Source organism: Pleuronectes platessa, chromosome 23 (genome assembly GCF_947347685.1).
Source record: "Pleuronectes platessa chromosome 23, fPlePla1.1, whole genome shotgun sequence".
In the NCBI taxonomy this organism is placed as follows: Eukaryota; Metazoa; Chordata; class Actinopteri; order Pleuronectiformes; family Pleuronectidae; genus Pleuronectes; species Pleuronectes platessa.
This window is the reverse complement of record NC_070648.1, coordinates 806,011-830,716: the sequence shown is the minus strand read 5'-3', so window position 1 is coordinate 830,716 and position 24,706 is coordinate 806,011. Positions and strand designations below refer to the sequence as shown.

The window sequence follows — 24,706 nt, the reverse complement described above, 5'->3', positions numbered from 1 at the left end:
ACGTTGTAGGTTTTGTAGTTTCACAATGTGTTATAATGTAAAAATCCCATCTTCACAATAGCACACAGAGAAAAATCCAAGAAAACTCCACGGAAACCTCCTTTAAACTATCAAAATACCTTTATCACATATCATTGTAATACTAAGCCCACATTCTGATGCACTACAATCATCAATGTCTATGATTTTCATATGTTCTGATATATCGACAGAGTCCAGCTGGGATTTCAAAGTTTAATAAAGATAAAAGAAAGAACACATTCAATTATGTGTTTGAATTATAATCTGTTACATTTCATCACATTTCAAAACAAAAAGCTAAACTGTCTGCAGACGAGTGTTTTCATCAAACAGAGAATTACGAGCCATGGAAATAATCACACATAACCACAGACTGTATATGGAACATAACACACAGACTGTATATGGAGCATAACACACAGACTGTATATGGAACATAACCACAGACTGTATATGGAACATAACACACAGACTGTATATGGAGCATAACACACAGACTGTATATGGAACATAACACACAGACTGTATATGGAACATAATCACAGACTGTATATGGAACATAACCACAGACTGTATATGAAACATAACCACAGACTGTATATGGAACATAACCACAGACTGTATATGGAACATAACACACAGACTGTATATGGAGCATAACACACAGACTGTATATGGAACATAACACACAGACTGTATATGGAACATAATCACAGACTGTATATGGAACATAACCACAGACTGTATATGAAACATAACACACAGACTGTATATGGAGCATAACACACAGACTGTATATGGAACATAACACACAGACTGTATATGGAACATAACCACAGACTGTATATGGAACATAACCACAGACTGTATATGAAACATAACACACAGACTGTATATGAAACATAACTACAGACTGTATATGGAACATAACCACAGACTGTATATGGAACATATGGAACATAACCACAGACTGTATATGGAACATAACCACAGACTGTATATGGAACATAACCACAGACTGTATATGGAACATAACCACAGACTGTATATGGAACATAACACACAGACTGTATATGGAACATAACCACAGACTGTATATGGAACATAACCACAGACTGTATATGGAACATAACACACAGATTGACGATGTCCTTTCTGACATCGTCCTCCATTGAGTCATTGGTGAATAATAACCAAGACATTTTTATACGTATGAATGGAAAACATCACAGGTTGTATTCAAACTTTTGTTGCATGACTGCGGCAAAAATATACAGAATAAACTTTTTTCAGGGGCCAATGCTTTCAGCGATATCAAGGAGTAAAAAGCTATTGCTTATATATAAAATTGGCAATAAAGCTCAATTAAAACAAAACAATTTTAAGAAATAAAGATAAATTGAAAGAAAACACAAATACGACAGAATATATAGAGCTTGAATTAAGACAAAAAATGTTCAATGTAAAATATAATCATAATGCACATTGTTTATCCTGTAAAATAAACCTTTTCATATCGGAGCACATCTTAAAAGGCCCATATCAGCCAATTGAAATATTGAACGTAAACACAAAGCAAATATCACAACATTTATTTTTCATCTATACTGAAATTCAATCCAGATCAAGTCGTTCTTTCCAATGAGCTGTTTTAAAACTGGTGAGTCTAACATGTGAAGGTGTTTCAGGATGAATGTTGATTTTCATGCTCTTGTTTTCTGGAGGATGCACCATTCATAGTCCTCCTGAAACAAAGTGACAATAACTCTAAATTACTAGAGTACACACTTGATACTTCAACACCACAACAGGATCAAGGCCGTTCATAGTTTTACACAAAGGATTTGAAATTTGAGACACCAATTGAACTGCATACTTATCATACAAGAAGTATTTAATAATGATATGATGGAGTTTCAGTTGAGGTTTATTTCAGATGCACATGAGCCAGTAGCTGAACAGCCAGTTGTTAATATTTGTACCTGAAGCTGAATGTGGATTTTCATTAACGTAGTCAGACGTCTCCTCTGGATCACCTCGGGTTCCTGTGAAGATCAGACAGAACCGACTTGAGAAGGTGGAGAACCACTGTTTTATTCATGTAGTTGATCTCGTTGCCACTCTATTATCTCTATCACAACCAGCTTCACCAGCTGCAGGTGCTCCACACGTGGTCCAATGCAAATGAACGTCAGCTTGTTGTTCAAACATTATGTGGACGCAGCAAAACCGATCCCTGGTTCAGTTTGATCCGGGTCAGACTACATTCTGGTGCTTTGGTCTGGATCCGGGTCTGAGGAACCTTTCCACCTGTAACTCTGCTTCAGACTCAACTGAAGAGTCCAAATGTCTGTCTTTGCACCATGTGACTAAAATGAGATGTTGGAAAACCACACGTGTGTATTGATGTCATGACTTCGTGTTGGACATTTCTGTCCTCATCTGTCCGTCCACCTGAAACCAGAAGGTTTTTCATTGAGGACTTCTCTGCAGGAGACACATTTTATACTGTACCTTCCTCCGTGTCTCCTCTGATTGAGTCATAGATGCAGTCGTCACCTACGAGTCAATAAAAAATCAAATCAACATGAAATGTAATTGGAAACTTTGTGACTAGGTTCTTCTGAAAAGCATCAAGTTAGAAATATCTGTGAAGACATTCAGGAGGAGAAGGACGGCTGACCGTGGAGAAGAGACGAGTACACTGGCAGCTGGACTTCATCGTAGTGGACAGTTGGGTCTGAGCTCTGATTGGTTCTCAGAGACTGGCTGAGCCTGAAACAATCAAACAATCACAAGTGAATGAAACAGAAAAAGTAAAGTATTGATGTTTTGTTGAAGATGAATCAAGAGAGAGTGGAACCAACCTGTCACAACACAGATCTGTGGAAAAGACAATAATGATCACGTTACATGATTTTATTTTTCAACCTCTGGTCCATGACTATCGTGACAATAGTTTGGAATAAGTTTGATTTAAATGAAATGAACCAGAGCAGCTCTCACTCTTTGAATTCCTGCACCAACACAACAGCAGCAGCTGGAGGAGGAGAATCAGTGTGAAGCCTCCAACCAGCCCAACGACCAGCAGCACAGGAGACGCAGAGGGAGGTGCTGCAGGAGTCACTGATCAGACGAGGAGCAGTGAGGAGCAAAGAAAGATCCATGACGAGGAGAAACATAGAACCAACACTTCAGACATTTTGACGTGAAAAAAATGTATATTTTAAATTGTGCACAAAAGGTTTTTAGACGTAGAAATACTTTATATATGTGTACAATAAGTTTCCAGATGTAAAAATATTTGAAAAGGTTTTATAAGTGTATTGATCAAGTGGACCTGGTGTTTAGAAACCGTCTCAGTGAAAATACTGAGCAGAAAAGTTTTGAATCTACTTCTCAACCTGGAGACTCCTTTTCTACCTCATATTGATCACACTCACATTTTACTGACATCCAACTCTCTGGTGAGAAGTCTCCTGAACGTTCACACTTGTAGAAACCATCATCTGACTTTGACACAGCTGAGATTTCCAGTTTCCTTCTGACATCACTTTGGAGGAGTTCACCATTTTTGTAGAAAGAGATGTTGTGATCGAGGTTTGTTCTTCTGTACCATAAGCAGCTGAGAGTAACGGACTGTCCCTCAGTCACAGGACGGACAGGGCTCTTCAGGATAACAGGACCTCCAACTGTAAACAGTTAAAAAACCATCAACAATGTGAACAATCTGATAATTCAGCTCGTATATAAACAGCTTAAGTCTAAATATTAGATGTTAAAGTGGAGCCAAAGTCATTCAATGCACTTGTTGTCACATTCTGCTCCTCACGTCCATGAGCTGTACGTTGTGTGTGCGCTGGACAAACATCTGGTTTCAATACACAGCCCTGGATTCAAGAGCAGGACATCTGAGCTCAAGCAGGGGAGAGTAGAGTGTGAGCGCAGGGTTTAGAGTGAGAGCATCACTAAATCTGAATGTGACATCAATAAGTCCTGCTCTCCAACCAAAAGACCTCCCTCTTGAGTGCAGAGAGGGAAACAGCCTCCGGGTGGCGCTGTGGGCTGTGGCGTCCACACAGTCACGTGATGTCTGCTTGTTTAACGCAGACAGACACACTCTCACAGCTGATTCTGGTTGTTGAACGTGTGGTTGTGTAAATAAAGAGGGTGAATTTCATCCAGAGATCATGTTTGATGTGATGCACCTTGGTACATGTGGGGGGTGCAGCTCCTGAAGGAGCAGTGAAGGGAGGCAGTGCTCCCCACTTTCAGTTACTGTACCTTTAAATCACATTATGGGATGTTGGAAACATGCACAGTGTGAATAGATTCAATGAAAAACTACAACCTGCAGTGAAGTTGACTGCGTTGCTGATCTCTGATCCAGATCCACACCAGTAAACTCCAGAAGGAAAACGATCCATGTTCCATGTGAAGCTTGTGATTGTCTCCTGAGACTCGCACTCTGACAATTCTACTTTGTCTCCAGTAAATATCCACAATCTCCACTTATCAGAGTTTCCCTCGCAGGTCAGACGGACTTGGTCATCATAGTGGTGCTGCACTGAGTCCGGACTCACTGTGAGAGACACTGACGAATAGGAATCTGAAAAACGTGACATGAAGAGTGAAACAGAAACTAATGGTTTAAATTAGTTGAGCATTAAAGACGTGAAGTCATCAGCAGAGACTCCATCTCAGTCACATCTTGTTTTGGGAATCAGGTCATAATATTACCAGAATACATTTGTAATGATTCCAGATTAAAGATGTCATTTTAGGCTTTGAGTCATTTTACAGGGGAAACGTCAGAAGGACGACATCTTTTGTTGACATTGTAGTATATTCCCTTAGCTAATTGATATCCATAGCACAGTTACAAACCAAAAATGGTATGTTAATATCCAGCTAATGATTTTCTTTAGCATAGGTATAGATCATAATGACATGTTAATATCTTGAGGCGCCTTGAATCTTAAGTTCAAACCTTTAAGTATTATCTCCAGATGTGTTCAGTGTGTTTCTCTTTGTCTGAACTATCCTTGAACTGCCTATGGAATAATGAGAGGAGAGATGGTTTTCAGCGGGTCCTTAAATCTTAATTTGTTTTTTTCAAAGTAACTGTGTTGCCACAGTTACTTTGAAAAAGTAACTTAGTTACTTTACAGATTACTTGATTTTAAAAGTAACTTAGTTACTTTACAGATTACATGATTTTAAAAGTAACTAAGTTAGAATACAAGTTACTTTACAAGTTACATTCAACCCCTGCCGACATCACCCCGCCGCCTCAACATAAAAATGATAACCAGTTTTGCCAACACTCACTTTATTAGAAAAACCGCCGTTACTGGCATCACTGGGTACGACACATTCCCAAATTTAGGCAGAAGACCCGGTTGTGTGACGTCATTTTATCTCTAGGTTTGTGGTAAACAACTCCCCTATAAAACGCCTTACCTTGCAGAGTCAAGGCGGATTTTCACTATTCGGCTTGTGTGTTATCTCAGAGTTTTCTAGAAACTCGTCCTGACCTATAATACTTTTGTGTAATAAACATTATACTTGTAAGTACTGGCTCCGCGTCTCCTCTCTTCGAACACCGACTTCAACAAGACACTACTGCGGGAAAGATACGATAACATCACAGTGACATCATGATGATGTCAGTCAGAGCATATGATCATAAATAATATCACCTTCAGGTCAGTCCTATAGGATGAACAAACAGAATAATTTCACGTGACATTAGATTTTGGGGAATGATTCTCTGATCAATATAAACTTCAGATTGTCTCTCTAACCCTGTATCTGTCTTGACCTTTGACCTTTGACCTATGACCTCTAAAAGTGAATCAGCTGGAGGAACCAGCCAAAGTAAAGTTCCCCAAGTAACTGACCGACTGAAGGGACAACATCTGCTTCAAGAGAAAGAAACAAACTCACCTACAGGCCACACCCACGTTGTGTTACTGTACTCAGTGTAAAACACGGGGTCTCCTCTTCCAGCTCGACATGAATAACCTGCTGACTCCGTCAGGTCTTGGATGATGAAGGAGTTTTGTTCAGTTCCTCCGTCGCTTCCTGGGAGCAGCTCATAACTGAACTTGTCAGGAATGTGCAGATCACTCCACCCATATAGAATTGACTGTGAACAGCTGGGGGCTTGATCCAAACTAATGGGGTCAGCTCTGTACCAGTAGAACCTCCATCCTGCAGTGGGATGTGGAACCCCCCCACAGGTGAGAGTCCCTGAGGCTCCAGGAGTCAGCCATGATGGAGACACAGTGAGGACAGGTGGTGGTGCAGCCGCTGAAACAGAACATGGTCACAACAGAAACACGTCTTCATGTTTGTCTACAGATGTTCATTTTGGAACCAATGACATTTCTGGATGCTTCACATTCAGCCATCGACATCACTGCCCCCAAAAGTGAAGCCAAACGATAACACCGCCCCCTGGTGGCTGCCTGCAGTACATGTCATTCTTCTCGTTTGGCTCTCTTCGAAGGCGGTCGCATTTTTCTCTCCCTCTCCTCCCCCTAACCTTCCCTGCTGGGCTCCCTTCGTCTTGTCTTGTCCTAAACTTGAGAGACTCTCTCCGCACCGCTCTACGAACTTAAAATCATGGATTTGATCAGTTGACACCATCTTCTCGACGAGGAACTCGGGTTCGGGGGAACCTGTCTGTCCTGCTGGGACGTTCGCAGATGGCTACTCGATGGACACGTGGGTTAAGTGGCGTGTCGTGTGCCTAGCGGCCCTTTCCGTGGAGGACGTTGAAGACATCTACCTATTCAGAACCATGATTACAGGCTTTCTGCTGATTGGATTAGGCGCTGCCCTGGTTTATCTGAAAATAAATGAAACGGTGACAGCTGTCAAAAGCCCCCTAAGGCTGCCCCTCATGATTGATGCGCTGGGCAGAGCTGTCGGATCTCAGACTGCGGCTCTTAACCGCCAGATGGATATCAACATGGAGAAGCTCACGGCTCTGCAAAGCAATTTGGATCGATTCGGAGACCTGTTGGAAAAATCTGTGAAAGTGGAGATAGAGTAGACGTGCAAATTGGAATGCGGCTACTTGCAAGTCCAAACAACCCCAATCTTATCTGTTTCGGCCCCCCCAACCACCAAGGGCCTGGCCAAGGCCGTTGCTGGAACAACAACTGAAGAGCGCTGCAGTGAGACCCTCTTGCCCCCCCCCCCCCCCCCCCCCCTCCCCACAGACACCTGGGGATTGATGTCCCTGTCAAGAACCCCATCAAGGCTGTCTCCATGCCAATGACAATCTTGCGAACTGAGAATCTGTCTGATTGTGGCCTAGGGGAAGGCGACAACCCAGGCCTACTTATACACGAACTTTACATACATACACACGTTCATATTACACAGATATGCACCCCCCACACCCCCCATCCCACGCCTTGGCCTGCTTCATACCCCCAGTTTGACAGGTGGGTCTGTGACCAGCGCTTCGCGGCAGCAGGACCGGATGGCTGCTTGTCTGTGCTGGTTTACCTCCATCCTCCAACTGGCTGGGCTCAGAACACCCAGTCACTGGCTTACCTCCATCCCCCCTCCCCCCTCCCCGTTGCAAGTCATGTTTAAAATGTATGTGCTTATGTGCTGAGGTTTTTTTCCTGTTCCCACATTGGACTCCTCTAGGAGCATAGTCTGGGGGTTGTTTTTCTCTCCTCCCTCCCCTCATTTTATGCTGTAATCTTTCAACCTTCTTTCCATTTCGTTGCCTCTGTACTCGTACTCTGTGTAATGACAATAAATTGAATCCAATCCAAAAATCCAATGTCAACCATGGTTTCTTTCATTTGAGTTTGTTCACGTGTTCATGTTTCTGATCGGTTTGGTTTAATTAGTTATTTGATGCTATAAAAACAGTGAAACGTCCTGATTGACAGCTGACTCTGACTCGTGATTGGTCGAGCACATGTATGGGCGGGACCTCGATACCCCAGCTCCACACCTCCATCATGATTTCACAGACTCTGGCTCAAAATGACCTGAAAAGTGAAAGATGGCTGGTATCTGGGTAACAAACAGTTTTATAAGTGTATTGATCAAGTGGACCTGGTGTTTAGAAACCGTCTCAGTGAAAATACTGAGTAGAAAAGTTTTAAATCTACTTCTCAACCTGGAGACTCCTTTTCTACCTCATATTGATCACACTCACATTTTACTGACATCCAACTCTCTGGTGAGAAACGTCCTGAACGTCCACACTTGTAGAAACCTTCATCTGACTTTGACACAGCTGAGATTTCCAGTTTCCTTCTGTCATCACTTTGGAGGAGTTCATCATTTTTGTAGAAAGAGATGTTGGAATCGAGGTTTGTTCTTCTGTACCATAAGCAGCTGAGAGTAACTGACTGTCCCTCAGTCACAGGACGGACAGGGCTCTTCAGGATAACAGGACCTCGAACTGTAAACAGTTAAAAAACCATCAACAATGTGAACAACCTGATAATTCAGCTCGTTTATAAACAGCTTGAGTCTAAATATTAGATGTTAAAGTGGAGCCAAAGTCATTCAATGCACTTGTTGTCACATTCTGCTCCTCACGTCCATGAGCTGTACGTTGTGTGTGCGCTGGACAAACATCTGGTTTCAATACACAGCCCTGGATTCAAGAGCAGGACATCTGAGCTCAAGCAGGGGAGAGTTGAGTGTGAGCGCAGGGTTTAGAGTGAGAGCATCACTAAATCTGAATGGGACATCAATAAGTCCTGCTCTCCAACCAAAAGACCTCCCTCTTGAGTAGAGAGAGGGAAACAGCCTCCGGGTGGCGCTGTGGGCTGTGGCGTCCACACAGTCACGTGATGTCTGCTTGTTTAACGCAGACAGACACACTCTCACAGCTGATTCTGGTTGTTGAACGTGTGGTTGTGTAAATAAAGAGGGTGAATTTCATCCAGAGATCATGTTTGATGTGATGCACCTTGGTACATGTGGGGGGTGCAGCTCCTGCAGGAGCAGTGAAGGGAGGCAGTGCTCCACACTTTCAGTTACTGTACCTTTAAATCACATTATGGGATGTTGGAAACATGAACAGTGTGAATAGATTCAATGAAAAACTACAACCTTCAGTGATGTTGACTGCGTTGCTGATCTCTGATCCAGATCCACACCAGTAAACTCCGGAAGGAAGAAGATAATCCATGATCCATGTGAAGCTTGTGATTGTCTCCTGAGACTCGCACTCTAACAATTCTACTTTGTCTCCAGTAAATATCCACAATCTCCACTTATCAGAGTTTCCCTCGCAGGTCAGACGGACATTGACATCATAGCGGTGCTGCACTGAGTCCGGACTCACTGTGAGAGACACTGACGAATAGGAATCTGAAAAACGTGACATGAAGAGTGAAACAGAAACTAATGGTTTAAATTAGTTGAGCATTAAAGACGTGAAGTCATCAGCAGAGACTCCATCTCAGTCACATCTTGTTTTGGGAATCAGGTCATAATATTACCAGAATAACTTTGTAATGTTTCCAGATAAAAGGAGTCATTTTAGGCTTTGAGTCATTTTACAGAGGAAACGTCAGAAGGACGACATCGTTTGTTGACATCACAGTGACATCACAGTGACATCATGATGATGTCAGTCCGAGCATATGATCATAAATAATATCACCTTCAGGTCAGTCCTATAGGATGAACACACAGAATTATTTCACGTGACATTATATTTTGGGGAATGATTCTCTGATCAATATAAACTTCAGATTGTCTCTCTAACCCTGTCTTGACCTTTGACCTATGACCTCTAAGTGAATCACCTGGAGGAACCAGCCAAAGTAAAGTTCCCCAAGTAACTGACCGACTGAAGGGACAACATCTGCTTCAAGAGAAAGAAACAAACTCACCTACAGGCCACACCCACGTTGTGTTACTGTACTCAGTGTAAAACACGGGGTCTCCTCTTCCAGCTCGACATGAATAACCTGCTGACTCCGTCAGGTCTTGGATGATGAAGGAGTTTTGTTCAGTTCCTCCGTCGCTTCCTGGGAGCAGCTCATAACTGAACTTGTCAGGAATGTGCAGATCACTCCACCCATATAGAATTGACTGTGAACAGCTGGGGGCTTGATCCAAACTAATGGGGTCAGCTCTGTACCAGTAGAACCTCCATCCTGCAGTGGGATGTGGAACCCCCCCACAGGTGAGAGTCCCTGAGGCTCCAGGAGTCAGCCATGATGGAGACACAGTGAGGACAGGTGGTGGTGCAGCCGCTGAAACAGAACATGGTCACAACAGAAACACGTCTTCATGTTTGTCTACAGATGTTCATTTTGGAACCAATGACATTTCTGGATGCTTCACATTCAGCCATCGACATCACTGCCCCCAAAAGTGAAGCCAAACGATAACACCGCCCCCTGGTGGCTGCCTGCAGTACATGTCATTCTTCTCGTTTGGCTCTCTTCGAAGGCGGTCGCATTTTTCTCTCCCTCTCCTCCCCCTAACCTTCCCTGCTGGGCTCCCTTCGTCTTGTCTTGTCCTAAACTTGAGAGACTCTCTCCGCACCGCTCTACGAACTTAAAATCATGGATTTGATCAGTTGACACCATCTTCTCGACGAGGAACTCGGGTTCGGGGGAACCTGTCTGTCCTGCTGGGACGTTCGCAGATGGCTACTCGATGGACACGTGGGTTAAGTGGCGTGTCGTGTGCCTAGCGGCCCTTTCCGTGGAGGACGTTGAAGACATCTACCTATTCAGAACCATGATTACAGGCTTTCTGCTGATTGGATTAGGCGCTGCCCTGGTTTATCTGAAAATAAATGAAACGGTGACAGCTGTCAAAAGCCCCCTAAGGCTGCCCCTCATGATTGATGCGCTGGGCAGAGCTGTCGGATCTCAGACTGCGGCTCTTAACCGCCAGATGGATATCAACATGGAGAAGCTCACGGCTCTGCAAAGCAATTTGGATCGATTCGGAGACCTGTTGGAAAAATCTGTGAAAGTGGAGATAGAGTAGACGTGCAAATTGGAATGCGGCTACTTGCAAGTCCAAACAACCCCAATCTTATCTGTTTCGGCCCCCCCAACCACCAAGGGCCTGGCCAAGGCCGTTGCTGGAACAACAACTGAAGAGCGCTGCAGTGAGACCCTCTTGCCCCCCCCCCCCCCCCCCCCCCCCCCCCCTCCCCACAGACACCTGGGGATTGATGTCCCTGTCAAGAACCCCATCAAGGCTGTCTCCATGCCAATGACAATCTTGCGAACTGAGAATCTGTCTGATTGTGGCCTAGGGGAAGGCGACAACCCAGGCCTACTTATACACGAACTTTACATACATACACACGTTCATATTACACAGATATGCACCCCCCACACCCCCCATCCCACGCCTTGGCCTGCTTCATACCCCCAGTTTGACAGGTGGGTCTGTGACCAGCGCTTCGCGGCAGCAGGACCGGATGGCTGCTTGTCTGTGCTGGTTTACCTCCATCCTCCAACTGGCTGGGCTCAGAACACCCAGTCACTGGCTTACCTCCATCCCCCCTCCCCCCTCCCCGTTGCAAGTCATGTTTAAAATGTATGTGCTTATGTGCTGAGGTTTTTTTCCTGTTCCCACATTGGACTCCTCTAGGAGCATAGTCTGGGGGTTGTTTTTCTCTCCTCCCTCCCCTCATGTTATGCTGTAATCTTCAACCTTCTTTCCATTTCGTTGCCTCTGTACTCGTACTCTGTGTAATGACAATAAATTGAATCCAATCCAAAAATCCAATGTCCACCATGGTTTCTTTCATTTGAGTTTGTTCACGTGTTCATGTTTCTGATCAGTTTGGTTTAATTAGTTATTTGATGCTATAAAAACAGTGAAACGTCCTGATTGACAGCTGACTCTGACTCGTGATTGGTCGAGCACATGTATGGGCGGGACCTCGATGCCCCAGCTCCACACCTCCATCATGATTTCACAGACTCTGGCTCAAAATGACCTGAAAAGTGAAAGATTGCTGGTATCTGGGTAACAAACAGTTTTATAAGTGTATTGATCAAGTGGACCTGGTGTTTAGAAACCGTCTCAGTGAAAATACTGAGTAGAAAAGTTTTGAATCTACTTCTCAACCTGGAGACTCCTTTTCTATCTCATATCGATCACACTCACATTTTACTGACATCCAACTCTCTGGTGAGAAGTCTCCTGAACGTTCACACTTGTAGAAACCTTCATCTGACTTTGACACAGCTGAGATTTCCAGTTTCCTTCTGTCATCACTTTGGAGGAGTTCATCATTTTTGTAGAAAGAGATGTTGGAATAGAGGTTTGTTCTTCTGAACCATAAGCAGCTGAGAGTAACGGACTGTCCCTCAGTCACAGGATGGACAGGGCTCTTCAGGAAAACATCACCTCCAACTGTAAACAGTTAAAAAACCATCAACAATGTGAACAATCTGATAATTCAGCTCGTATATAAACAGCTTGAGTCTAAATATTAGATGTTAAAGTGGAGCCAAAGTCATTCAATGCACTTCTTGTCACATTCTGCTCCTCACGTCCATGAGCTGTACGTTGTGTGTGCGCTGGACAAACATCTGGTTTCAATACACAGCCCTGGATTCAAGAGCAGGACATCTGAGCTCAAGCAGGGGAGAGTTGAGTGTGAGCGCAGGGTTTAGAGTGAGAGCTTCACTAAATCTGAATGTGACATCAATAAGTCCTGCTCTCCAACCAAAAGACCTCCCTCTTGAGTGCAGAGAGGGAAACAGCCTCCGGGTGGCGCTGTGGGCTGTGGCGTCCACACAGTCACGTGATGTCTGCTTGTTTAACGCAGACAGACACACTCTCACAGCTGATTCTGGTTGTTGAACGTGTGGTTGTGTAAATAAAGAGGGTGAATTTCATCCAGAGATCATGTTTGATGTGATGCACCTTGGTACATGTGGGGGGTGCAGCTCCTGCAGGAGCAGTGAAGGGAGGCAGTGCTCCCCACTTTCAGTTACTGTACCTTTAAATCACATTATGGGATGTTGGAAACATGCACAGTGTGAATAGATTCAATGAAAAACTACAACCTGAAGAGATGTTGACTGCGTTGCTGATCTCTGATCTAGATCCACACCAGTAAACTCCAGGAGGAAAAAAATCCATGGTCCATGTGAAGCTTGTCTCATGAGACTCGCACTCGAACAATCGTAGTCTGTCTCCATTAAACATCCACAATCTCCACTTATCAGAGTTTCCCTCGCAGGTCAGACGGACATTGACATCATAGCGGTGCTGCACTGAGTCCGGACTCACTGTGAGAGACACTGACGAATAGGAATCTGAAAAACGTGACATGAAGAGTGAAACAGAAACTAATGGTTTAAATTAGTTGAGCATTAAAGACGTGAAGTCATCAGCAGAGACTCCATCTCAGTCACATCTTGTTTTGGGGAATCAGGTCATAATATTACCAGAATACATTTGTAATGATTCCAGATTAAAGGAGTCATTTTAGGCTTTGAGTCATTTTACAGGGGAAACATCAGAAGGACGACATCGTTTGTTGACATCACAGTGACATCACAGTGACATCATGATGATGTCAGTCGGAGCATATGATCATAAATAATATCACCTTCAGGTCAGTCCTATAGGATGAACACAAAGAATAATTTCATGTGACATTAGATTTTGGGGGATGATTCTCTGATCAATATAAACTTCAGATTGTCTCTCTAACCCTGTATCTGTCTTGACCTTTGACCTATGACCTCTAAAAGTGAATCACCTGGAGGAACCAGCCAAAGTAAAGTTCCCCAAGTAACTGACCGACTGAAGGGACAACATCTGCTTCAAGAGAAAGAAACAAACTCACCTACAGGCCACACCCACGTTGTGTTACTGTACTCAGTGTAAAACACGGGGTCTCCTCTTCCAGCTCGACATGAATAACCTGCTGACTCCGTCAGGTCTTGGATGATGAAGGAGTTTTGTTCAGTTCCTCCGTCGCTTCCTGGGAGCAGCTCATAACTGAACTTAGGATAGTGAATATCCCTCCACCCATATCGAATTGACTGTTTACATCTGGGGGCTTGATCCAAACTAATGGTGTCCGCTCTGTACCAGTAGAACCTCCATCCTGCAGTGGGATGTGGAACCCCCCCACAGGTGAGAGTCCCTGAGGTTCCAGGAGTCAGCCATGATGGAGACACAGTGAGGACAGGTGGTGGTGCAGCCGCTGAAACAGAACATCGTCACAACAGAAACACGTCTTCATGTTTGTCTACAGATGTTCATTTTGGAACCAATGACATTTCTGGATGCTTCACATTCAGCCATCGACATGACTGCCCCCAAAAGTGAAGCCAAACTATAACACCGCCCCCTGGTGGCTGCCTGCAGTACATGTCCACCATGGTTTCTTTCATTTGAGTTTGTTCACGTGTTCATGTTTCTGATCAGTTTGGTTTTAATTAGTTATTTGATGCAATAAAAACAGTGAAACGTCCTGATTGACAGCTGACTCTGACTCGTGATTGGTCGAGCACATGTATGGGCGGGACCTCGATGCCCCAGCTCCACACCTCCATCATGATTTCACAGACTCTGGCTCTAAATGACCTAAAAAGTGAAAGATGTGCATAAAACACATATAAACTTTGTAGTATTTCAAGTTAAACACATATTTTAATACTAAATATGACTTGACTCACCGTTAGGCAACGTGAGGGGAGCACTCCATCCTGTTGAGTTCTGCCGTGCACCTTTCAGTCGGCCCTGACACCAGTAGCTGCCGCTCAGATCTGATCCCAGACTGATCCTGAACTCCTTTGTGTTGGGGGGTGCCTGTGAGCTGGTTGCTGTCCATTCATACTCCCACTCAGAGTCTCCTCCCTGGATCTCACACCTCAGGGTGAAGGCTTCTCCTCTGTATCTGCTCGGCCAGTTGGGTTGAAGAGTCACAGCAGCTGTGTTGTGGACTGTTCATATTCACCAGTAAAGACAGAATAACAGCTTGTATCAGCATCAACCTTTACGTCATCTCAACAAACATCATGGACGCAGAATGGATTCTCTCCTCACTCACCGATTCCATGAATCCTGACTGGGTGACTGTACTGGGTGTAGTAAACTGGATCTCCTCTTCCTCCTCTGCACCAGTACAGTCCTTCACGTGAGGCACTAGCACTTTGTCCATGTGACTTGAAGTCCTCATCCGTCAGGGGCTCCGAGGTTTTCTCACCTCTGAACCAGTAATACTTCCATCCAGGTGATGCTGGGCCCACGGAGCAGGTCAGGAGCACACTGCCCCCTACTGGAAAGGCTCTGTGGTCAGCACTCAGGTGAGCCACTGGTCTTTCTGTTAATGTTAAAAACACTTTAGTCCATTCATGTGAGTTGAATGAAATGAGTAGAACATGTATCTCCTTCAGTCTTCTGCAGTCGTACAAACTAAAACAGCAGTAAAAGCAGAAGCACAGAATGGTTTGGTCCAGATTATACCACCTGTTTGCCACATCAGAGCCACAAGTTAGCCACAGCCGTACCGTACATCAACCAAAGCTGCCAGACGTGGCCCAGATTCGTTTGGATCTATTTGGACCATATTCACCACATGGACCACTTTAGGTTAGAATCCAGATCACACTTTGCCGAGAGCACCACATGTTTACCATGAAGACCCAGGTGGGTTCTGGGATGGTTGGACCACATTAGCTCTTTAACAAGTGGACGAGTTTAGGCTCAGATCCATTCTGTCCACAGGAAAGCTAGAGGAGCAGCAGCACTGCCTGAAGTGGACCACATCCATCTGGTCTAAAGGTGCTGAGCATCCACCGTATATAAAGATGGACCACATCACAGCTCCACAAGAGTGAGCTCGCCCCCTGGTGGCTGGCTGCAGTACAGGTCAGATTATTTCAGGAGGAAAGGAAGTTCTTGTACCTCTGATGTTCTGTGTGTTCAAGTTTTGAGTTGAACTGAACTAGTTTTTGACGTTATAAAAACCTGGTGAAACATGGTGACTGACAGCTGAGGCTGACTCACGATTGGTCGAGTATCGTCAGGACCTTGGTCCCAGATCGTTTGTCTCCAGGATGTTTTGACTTGGATTCTGAACAGCACTTGTTTCCTCCCAGATGAGAATAACATCTAAACATCGGTGAACCTCATCTTACTCGCCAATAGGCTGATCGCAACAACGAGATAAATATCGGTAAGATGTTCAGCTTTTGAATCGGTGCATCCCTCGTTACTTTTTAGTTGTGTTCTATTTCTTATCAGCGATTATGAACATAAACTGAAGGAGACATTTGCCAGTTTCTCAAAACTTGGTCTTTCTCACCAGAAACTGTTAATGTGACGTCATCGCTCCACTCGGTCGTGGAATTCAAGTTCTTCTTGTCTTTAGCCAAACACCTGTAGCTTCCACTGTCGGAGGAGGACGCATTGACAATCCTGTGTTCATTGTGTGTTGGAGCCGTAGTTGAGTTGGGTTTGGTCCATTCATACTCCCACTCAGTCAGTTCATCTGCAGGGACCTCACACCGGACAGTGATCCTCTCACCACTGAAGACCAGAGACCAGTCAGGTTGCAGGACCACAGAGGCCTTGTGGGAAACTGATCACAAATAGAAACAGAGAACAGAAGAAAGTAGAAGCTCAGTACAGCTCCTCCCTCCACCAAACTGTACAGATACCAGTCCTCTCATCTCTTCATCAGGGAAAGAATCAAACAAAAATCACACAATCTTAAGAAAAACACTTTACAACTTGTGAACCTTAAAACAGCAGTGTTGTGCAATAGTAGGAGTAGAATTGACGTTGGCTAATTATTAATAATCATGAAATATGATTATTAAAATAACAATTATTTCTTAAAAATAATCAAAAATGATAAAGCTATTAATTAAGAAATGTAACACATTTAATTAGAAATGATACGGTTATCCATTAATAATAGTTAAAATAATTAATGAAAAAAATAAAATTATCAATTAAGAATAATACAAATCTGTAATCATTGCTTATTGTCGCGGGGCACCACCCTGGTTACAGGGACCAACGAGTCAAACTATAGTTATCAGTCTCATAATGATAAATGTCAAATCAATAATCTCAATATTTAATATTAATAATTATTTAATTAACAGTGAAGGCTTCTAAGTTCGAGCACAGGCAATCATAATCCAGCTGCAATCACATACATATGCACAAATAATCACAGACTACAGATACTTTAATTACAAAAGCATTTATTAAAAAGGGGAAATAAAGTTATGTTATTCAATGATTCATCATTTTAACAAGCTCCGATATTTCAACGATGGCAACAGCAGCCGCTTATCACAATTTAGAAAAACACATGTATTCATCTATGTGTATCTGTCTGTGTCTATCAATGTGTCTCTGTGGGTGTGTGTGTGTGTGTGTGTGTGTGTGTGAGTGGGTATGTGAGAGAGCGAGAGAGAGAGAAAAAGAAGGGGGCGTGGCGATGACGCAGTCACGTGGTGACGTCACATCTAAGATGGCGGCCGATCATGATTCGTGGAATCAAGGCCTAAAAACTCTCAAAATGGCGGATTGACTACAAAACAAGATGGCGGAGCCGTTATGAATTTAGAGCCAGAATGGGAGGAGAGGGAGAGAGGAGGCGTGGCAATAATAGATTCAAAATGGTGGTTTAACTTGCGTTATTCAAAATGGAGTCTATGTTAATGACACCATGTGGCCGGAGCTCACACTGGTGGTCGTCACATGAATTACACCAAGGGATTTTCAGACAAAGAGAATTCTTTGTCTCTGCTTTGGCGTTCGGCCGCATGGCTTCCAGATGTGTCCAGCCTCTCTGAATATAGATTTAACTATGTTACATGAACTGTATTCTAAATACAGATCGGATGTGTGTATAGGTCGGTTTAGAAGGAGAGAGAGAGAGAGAGAGCATACAAGGAGAGAGCAAAGCTCTTAAAAGCACCGTCAGAGACAAGTTACATTTACTTTACCACTCAGCACCCAAGTGGCGTTGTGTGCTGAGGTTTGACCGGTAAAGTCTCTTTAAAGTTGTTCAAACGGTCACAATGAGCTGGAGACGCTGCTCACGGCGCTTAAAAACTGTGGCACAAGGCCGTAACCGGAAACCGGAAGTGGCGAATCGCCGCTAAACACTAGAGACTCCGCGGTCTCATACAAAACAAATACGTTCAAGTATTAAAACAATACGCTACGTATTAGATTAACATCTGCCCAGACAATAAAGCCTCTTACTGTACCACCCTCGCGGTGTGCGTGCGCGTCGGGCCAGTGAATCACGTGGTCTCTCAAGCGGTCTTCGGCCGCTGGACCGGACAAGCAGCGGATTTTCTCGTGCTGCCTCGACGGGATGAACTTCGTCCTTCTTCTTCAGGGATGTGGAGCTCGTGCTCCTCAGCGGAATGAATCTCGCGCTTCTGCAGGGGACGGCTGTGGAAGCCGTTTGTAGATCGTTGGGAAAAGAAAAGTCCGTGGGGAAAGTGAAACAGTCTGAGATTGTTCCGCGTGCAATTTCCTGTTTGGTCTTTTCAAGTTAAAAGAGCAAAAGTCCTTTTGAAAATAAAAACGTCGACTGAATAAAGATATAAAACAAAATGGAAATAAAACAAACGTCTGTAATTATTGCCTCCTTTAGCAACTAAAATCATCTAGCTAGACCGGGAACGGTCTATTGACGTCTTCAGAGAGCAGGAAATGGCTGATAAACTAAAAGTTAAGGTTGCCCCCTTTAGCAACTAAATCAGCTGGGAGGCCCCGAAGGGGGCCTGGTGTTGTCTTCAGAGCAGGGTAAAATGGCTGCGATTATTGATGTCTCAGTGGTTTTGTTCTACCTGAGAGGTCCTCCTCCTTGAGGAGTTGGTCATAGGAGGATGCTGGCTTTAAGCCAATTGAGTGTCAGAAATGGATCTGAGTGGGCGGGCTTGGAAATCAGCGGGGGTTCCAAGGCATTCCCAGAACATTTTTCCACCACCAGGGGGAGATTCTTGAGCCTGCAGGAGGATGTTTTCCCGCCCAAAGTTTAACAACCCTTTGTTCCTCTCGGCTCCAGTGTCTGGTGGCACCCCGCTGGGCTCTGGCCCAACAGCAGCTTCCAGGTTAATGTAATGATTCTCTGTCTTAATAAGGAGAAAGTTTCCTCCTTCTCTCCCTGAGCGTCTGTTCTCTGTGACTCTGGTGAGTGGGTTCCATCTCCTGAGAGAAGAACTGACTGAGAGTCACAGACACAACCAGCTGCAGCTGAAGAGTGAAGCTGAACTGAGATTAGTTCATAACACTCTGAAGTTATTGAAAAATATCACGTGTGGCTGCAGAGGGCGGTGTTGCTCAGTTAAAGTTACATCGTGTTAAAGAAAGTCTGGATGTTTGGATTCCATCTAAATCTCATTGGTTCTGTCTCAAGTTTTGTTGAAATCCATCCGGTGGTTTTTGTGTAATCCTGCTGACAAACAAATAAAGAAAGAAACGTCCAGGGACAGAATATAACCTCCACAGGAGGTAACTAGTGTTTGGATTTCTAAACGGACTCTTACCTCTGTTCTCTATTGAGACTCGGTTGCTGTCCTCTGTGAGGAAGCTTGTGTCTCCTCTCCGTCCTCTGCAGCTGTAGATGCCTTCCTCTGAGATGCTGAGTTCATCATCTGTTTCATTATATCTTAGGATCTGAGCTGCAGAGGAGGCTGAGGTTCTTCTGAACCAGTCGTATCTCCACTCAGCTGCGTTCTCCACAGAGCAGGTCAGTGCTACGCTTCCCTTTCCTGTGATGGTTGTGTTATCAGCAGTCAGCCTGGGTCTGGGTTTATCGGCTTTCAAAGTGCGTGAGAGAAAATGAAAGAAAAATTAAATGAGACAAAAAGATTAAAGCGTATGAAGCAGAGTTTCACTCAGTAGAGGACAAAGTTCTGATCGTAGAATATATAAGACAAAAAGGTCTAATGATGAATCTCCACATGTAAAAGGTTCATTGATCCCCACATAGCTCAATGCTTCAGGCCCAGATGTGGCCCACACTGTCACTCTGGCATCCAGCCCACACACCTCATGGAGTGATGGCACTGGGGCAGTCCACTGCTGTTCACCAGAGCCGGGCCACAGATGAGCCGAAGCAATACCACGTGTCAACCACAAGGGCCGAAGGTGGCCCCCATGTGTTAGTGCTGTTTGAGCCATGTTCTCCAGTCATGGACCACTTGAGGTCCACATCCAGATCACACTTTGCCTACAGCACCTGATGTGTGCCAGAAAGACCCAGGTTGGTTTTAAGGTATCTGGGCCACATTAGCTGGTTTACATGTGGACCAGTTCAGGTTCACACCCAGATGCTTTCTGGGGATTGGGCAGAAATTGGTTTAGTAGTTTTTACTGGTCCTGCTAAGAACAACCAATAGAAAGAGGTGAAGACGTCCTCGTGGAGGTTGTGAAAGATGATTGGACGTACGTGTTACTCTCAGCTGGAAGGCCTCACTCCACTCTGTTGAGGAATACCAGTCCGCTCTGGCCTTACACCAGTACTCTCCACTGTGGAAAACAGAGGCAGGGCCCAGCCTGTATTCACTGTGTGTGGGAGCTGTGTTTGGACCAGTGACTGGTTGGTGGGAGCTTGTTGTCCTCCATTCATATTCCCACTGGGTGTCTCCTCCTCCCTGGATCTCACACCGGACAGAGATCGTCTCACCGCTGAATATCTGAGTCCAGTTGTGTTGCAGCACGACAAAGCTTCTGTTGGACACTGAACATTCAACACAAATATAAAACCAACAGAGAGAACTGGTTAATGTTGCTGCTGACTGGTTCTGGTTCATCGTAGCCAGTCATGAAAGCCTGCTACTCACAGGTTCTGTCGATGTGATGCACGTGACTCTTCTCTGAGAAGAAATCTGAGTGAGTCCTTCTTCCCCTGCACCAGTAGCTGCCTCCCTGTGAGATGCTCAGAGAGTTGTGCTCAGGATTTGTTGCGATGGCGGTTTCCTCAGCGTCTGGGGAACGTGTGAACCAGTCGTAGCTCCAACCAGCAGACTCCTCCACAGAACAGGTCAGAGTCAGAGAGCCGCCCACTGGGATGGACGTCCTGGATGCTCTCACTGTGGCTCTGGGTCTGTGTGCTGCTCGGAAAGAATATTCACATCTTTAATTAGGATCCTTCATATTAATTTATGAAACTCAGTTCATGTAGTGAAGCATTTATTAAATTAGCAAAATATTATATCTTCATCATTAATTAGGAGACAATTCATTATAAATCTTTACATCTGTAGTAGTATACATTTATTAAAGAAGATTTAAAAATATATATTTGTCAATGTTGATAGGAATCAATTTATCATTATTTTTTAATTCTGTACATGTAGGTAAATAGTATACATGGATAAAATAATACTTCCATTAGGAATCAATTCATGATCAAATTAAATAATTCAGTGTATGTATTATAAATCCATTAAAATAGCAAAAATCTATATTTTCATAATTAATTTGAGATCAATTCATTATTTATTTTTTATGTTCAGTATGTAGTATATATACATTAAAATAACAACCTATAATATTTATATAATTATTTAGAAATCATCCATTTATTCAGAAGAAGAAACCTGGATTTGTCCGGCTGTCGACACCATGTGGAAAATAAGCTTCATGTTTCTACTGTCCCAGTTACTGTGAAGGTCTTTACTGGTGTCTCTTTGTCCTGTGTCTCCACATGTCTGTGGGTGAAGCTCCCAGCGGGGACAATGACTCTGGATATCTCACCTGACACAGAGAGAGTGGCCCTGTTGCTCTGTTTGCTCTCTTCTGATCTGTTGTGGTGAGCGATGCACTGATAATCCCCGTTCCTGTCGGGCGTTAGCTCTGGAAACCTGAGGACGTTAGTGGGAGTGATGGGGACCAGTGGTTTGTCGTTCCACTTGAACTCATAATACGACTCACTGACATTTGCTTCTCTCATGTGACACGTGAGATCAACGTGCTCCCCAGAATATAGAGTGGTGGAGTTGGGTTCAAAGGTCAGCTCAGCATCTACCCCCCCGCACACACAGAACATAGTTAGAGGAAATACCAACCAGAGTTTTGTTCTATAAGTTTTCAGTTCATTCATATACTCACTAATCTTAGTGACAACATACAGGAAGAAAAATGGGATGAAATATACATATTAATAAAGATAGAGATCAATAAAGAAAAGAGCTGACTCACATTCAGTGAGTCCACAGGAGAGGAGTGTATTCAGCACTGAAAGAAACATTGGTATCTCATCAGACATTAATAACCCTGGTAAATAATCAAACACAGTACAGACTCTAGTAATAAGTCTGTTAGTAAGTACTGTTATATTGTAAAAGAGAGTATGAGCAGTAGTATTAAAACTACCCATCAAAGAAATTGTACAAAAGCATGAAATGTCTTGAGAATCAATAACTCAATGAATCAAAGAAGTTCAAATATCAGTGATCTACTGAGTTTGATCCATTTATTTGAATTCATGTGGATCAGATGATTGTTTCTCTGATAATCATCAGGACAATATTCACAGCCGGTAACTTTAAAGTCTATAATTCTCATGAGATCATCACAATGTTTGATTCGTTTCTAAATCAACGTTTCTTATATCAAATTATCTTTTGGTAAATAAATCAATGAATCAGGTATAAAATGTGACTTTTTTCATGTGTCGGGCATCAAATAATAAATTTAAAGAAAATATAGTTTCCACTTTCTAACGGTTCTCCAACAATCACAATTTAGTCTCAAATGAAAGTTATTAAAGTTTATGTAACAGAATACATGCGTCTGGTTACCTCTGCAAATAGATAAAGACATTTCAGCCGTTGCTGTGTCGAACGTTTTCACTGTTACCGTCCGACCAAGTTTACAGAGACTTTCAAAAGATCAGTGCACTGTGTGGTGAAGTCAATGTTTCAACAGCTTTTCTAATCTCTCTCTCTCTCTCTCTCTCTCTCTCTCTCTCTCTCTCTCTCTCTCTCTCTCTCTCTCTCTCTTTCTAACACACGTCCCGACCTCCATTCACATATTTCATGTTACATGGATGAATCTCGTCTAAAAGAGCCTGAATGCATCTCGACGCCCTTTGGCGCCAGAACCACGAGATAAGAATCTCTTTGTCTGAAAACGTCCTTTGTGTAACCCACGTTACCTGCCGCCATTTTGTCTTCGGCCTCATGGGGCCGCTGAGGTCGTAAAACCTCCATTTTGAATTTCTTAATGTAACATCGACTTGAATTCGGCCAGACTACATCACCACGTGACCAAGTCATTACTCCATTGCCACTCCCCTTCTCTTTCTTACACACACACACACACACACACACACACACACACACACACACACACACACCCACCCACACACAAACACACACACGACAACACACTCATACACAGATAAATACCCTCAGTATTACATGTGTTTCTAAATTGTGATAAGTGTTGCTGCCGTTGTCATCTTTGAAATATTGGAGTTTGTTAAATGAACAATCATTGAAATAACATCAACTTTATTTCCCTTTTTAATAAATCCTTTTGTAATTAAAGTATTTTTATTTTGTGATTATTTGTGCATATGTATGTGAATACAACTGGATTACTATAGCCTGTCCTCGAACTTAAAACCCTTCATTGTTTATTATATAATCATTAATATCAAATATTGAGATTATTAATTTAACTTTTATAATTTGAGACTGATAATTAAAGATTGACTTGTTGGTCCCTGTAACCAGGGTAACAAGTAATAATTACAGATTTTAATATTCTTAATTGATAATTTTACTGTTTTCATTAGTTATTTAACTATTCTTAATGAATAACGTATCATTTCTAATTAATTTTACTATCCTTAATCGATAGCTTAATAACTGTTATTAATTTTTAATAAATAATTTTATTTCATTTTAACAATCATATTTCGGGGGCGCCCTTAGCTCGGTTGGTAGGGCGTCCCCCCCATGGGCCTCGGCCAGCAGCGGACCCGGGTTCGATTCCAGCCCGCGGTCGTTCTCTGCATGTCACTCCCCTCTCTGCCCCATTTCAACTCTGTCTCTAAAACTATCAATAAAGCATAAAAATGCCAAAAAATAATCTTTAAAAAAAAAAAAACAATCATATTTCATGATTATTAATAATTAGCCAACGTCAAGTCTACTACTATTGCACAACACTTTGCATTGATAGAATAAAAGTTCCTGATACTCACAGAATAAGGAGAGCACACGGAGCAGAGAGAGCCCCATGGTCCCATCCAGCAGCTCCACTCAAACACACTTCAAGACAGGTGGAGGATCAGTGGAGCACATCTCTTATCAACATGAGAGAGGGAGGTGTTGGTGCTCTTCTGTTTCCTGGGTCAGTTTCCTTCTTCACAGGAACCTCACCCCCCCACTCTGAGGCTGCTTGTACTTTAATACGTTTCTGCTGCTGTGGAGCCACCGTGATAGAAACCAGCACACGTCCCTGCACCAGACACAACTGTCCTCCTGATAGTTACTGGACATTTAGAATTATATGACATATATGATATATGATAGATATGATATCTGAAATACTCTTCTCATCTCATCATATACCAACCCACTGTCCATCCCTTTACTCCCCATGCACAGAGATTTAACTTTTACCACTTAAATACTCTTATATATTCATATATATATATATATATATATATATTTTGTTGTTTTTATATTAA

General features: G+C 43.3%; 2 protein-coding genes across 2 annotated transcripts; both read right to left on the bottom strand.

Moving 5' to 3' along the window:
* Nucleotides 1–220: 220 nt before the first annotated feature.
* On the bottom strand, nt 221–14,348 carry LOC128429871 (uncharacterized). Its single transcript, XM_053415721.1, has 15 exons — nt 13,859–14,348; nt 13,071–13,322; nt 12,163–12,411; nt 9,912–10,277; nt 9,124–9,384; nt 8,216–8,464; nt 5,971–6,336; nt 4,373–4,630; nt 3,465–3,713; nt 3,028–3,147; nt 2,889–2,904; nt 2,705–2,796; nt 2,536–2,580; nt 2,004–2,066; nt 221–1,766 (listed from the first exon to the last, which is right to left on the bottom strand). The coding sequence occupies exons 2-15, from the start codon at nt 13,210–13,212 to the stop codon at nt 1,756–1,758; spliced, it is 2,487 nt and encodes an 828-aa protein (XP_053271696.1). The 5' UTR covers nt 13,213–13,322; nt 13,859–14,348; the 3' UTR covers nt 221–1,755.
* Nucleotides 13,621–24,379, bottom strand: LOC128430557 (Fc receptor-like protein 5). The gene is made up of 11 exons (XM_053416658.1): nt 24,218–24,379; nt 22,204–22,239; nt 21,760–22,026; nt 20,844–21,113; nt 20,450–20,740; nt 19,545–19,817; nt 16,328–16,603; nt 15,071–15,343; nt 14,697–14,963; nt 13,859–14,221; nt 13,621–13,631 (listed from the first exon to the last, which is right to left on the bottom strand). The coding sequence occupies exons 1-11, from the start codon at nt 24,252–24,254 to the stop codon at nt 13,621–13,623; spliced, it is 2,364 nt and encodes a 787-aa protein (XP_053272633.1). The 5' UTR covers nt 24,255–24,379.
* Nucleotides 24,380–24,706: the final 327 nt, after the last annotated feature.

Bases quoted from the DNA above. Each gene is read 5' to 3' on its own strand.
- LOC128429871 (XM_053415721.1), bottom strand. From the start codon at position 13,212: ATGTTTAATGGAGACAGACTACGATTGTTCGAGTGCGAGTCTCATGAG. The intron at 6,337-8,215 runs GTGAGTGTGATC...GTTCTGTTTCAG, and splicing joins GAGTTGGATGTCAGTAAAAT to CGGCTGCACCACCACCTGTC. The intron at 3,148-3,464 runs GTGAGTGTGATC...TCGTCTGATCAG, and splicing joins GAGTTGGATGTCAGTAAAAT to TGACTCCTGCAGCACCTCCC.
- LOC128430557 (XM_053416658.1), bottom strand. From the start codon at position 24,254: ATGGGGCTCTCTCTGCTCCGTGTGCTCTCCTTATTCT. The intron at 21,114-21,759 runs GTGAGATATCCA...CTTTCCGAGCAG, and splicing joins GGCCACTCTCTCTGTGTCAG to CACACAGACCCAGAGCCACA. The intron at 19,818-20,449 runs GTACGTCCAATC...GCACTTTGAAAG, and splicing joins CTTCCAGCTGAGAGTAACAC to CCGATAAACCCAGACCCAGG.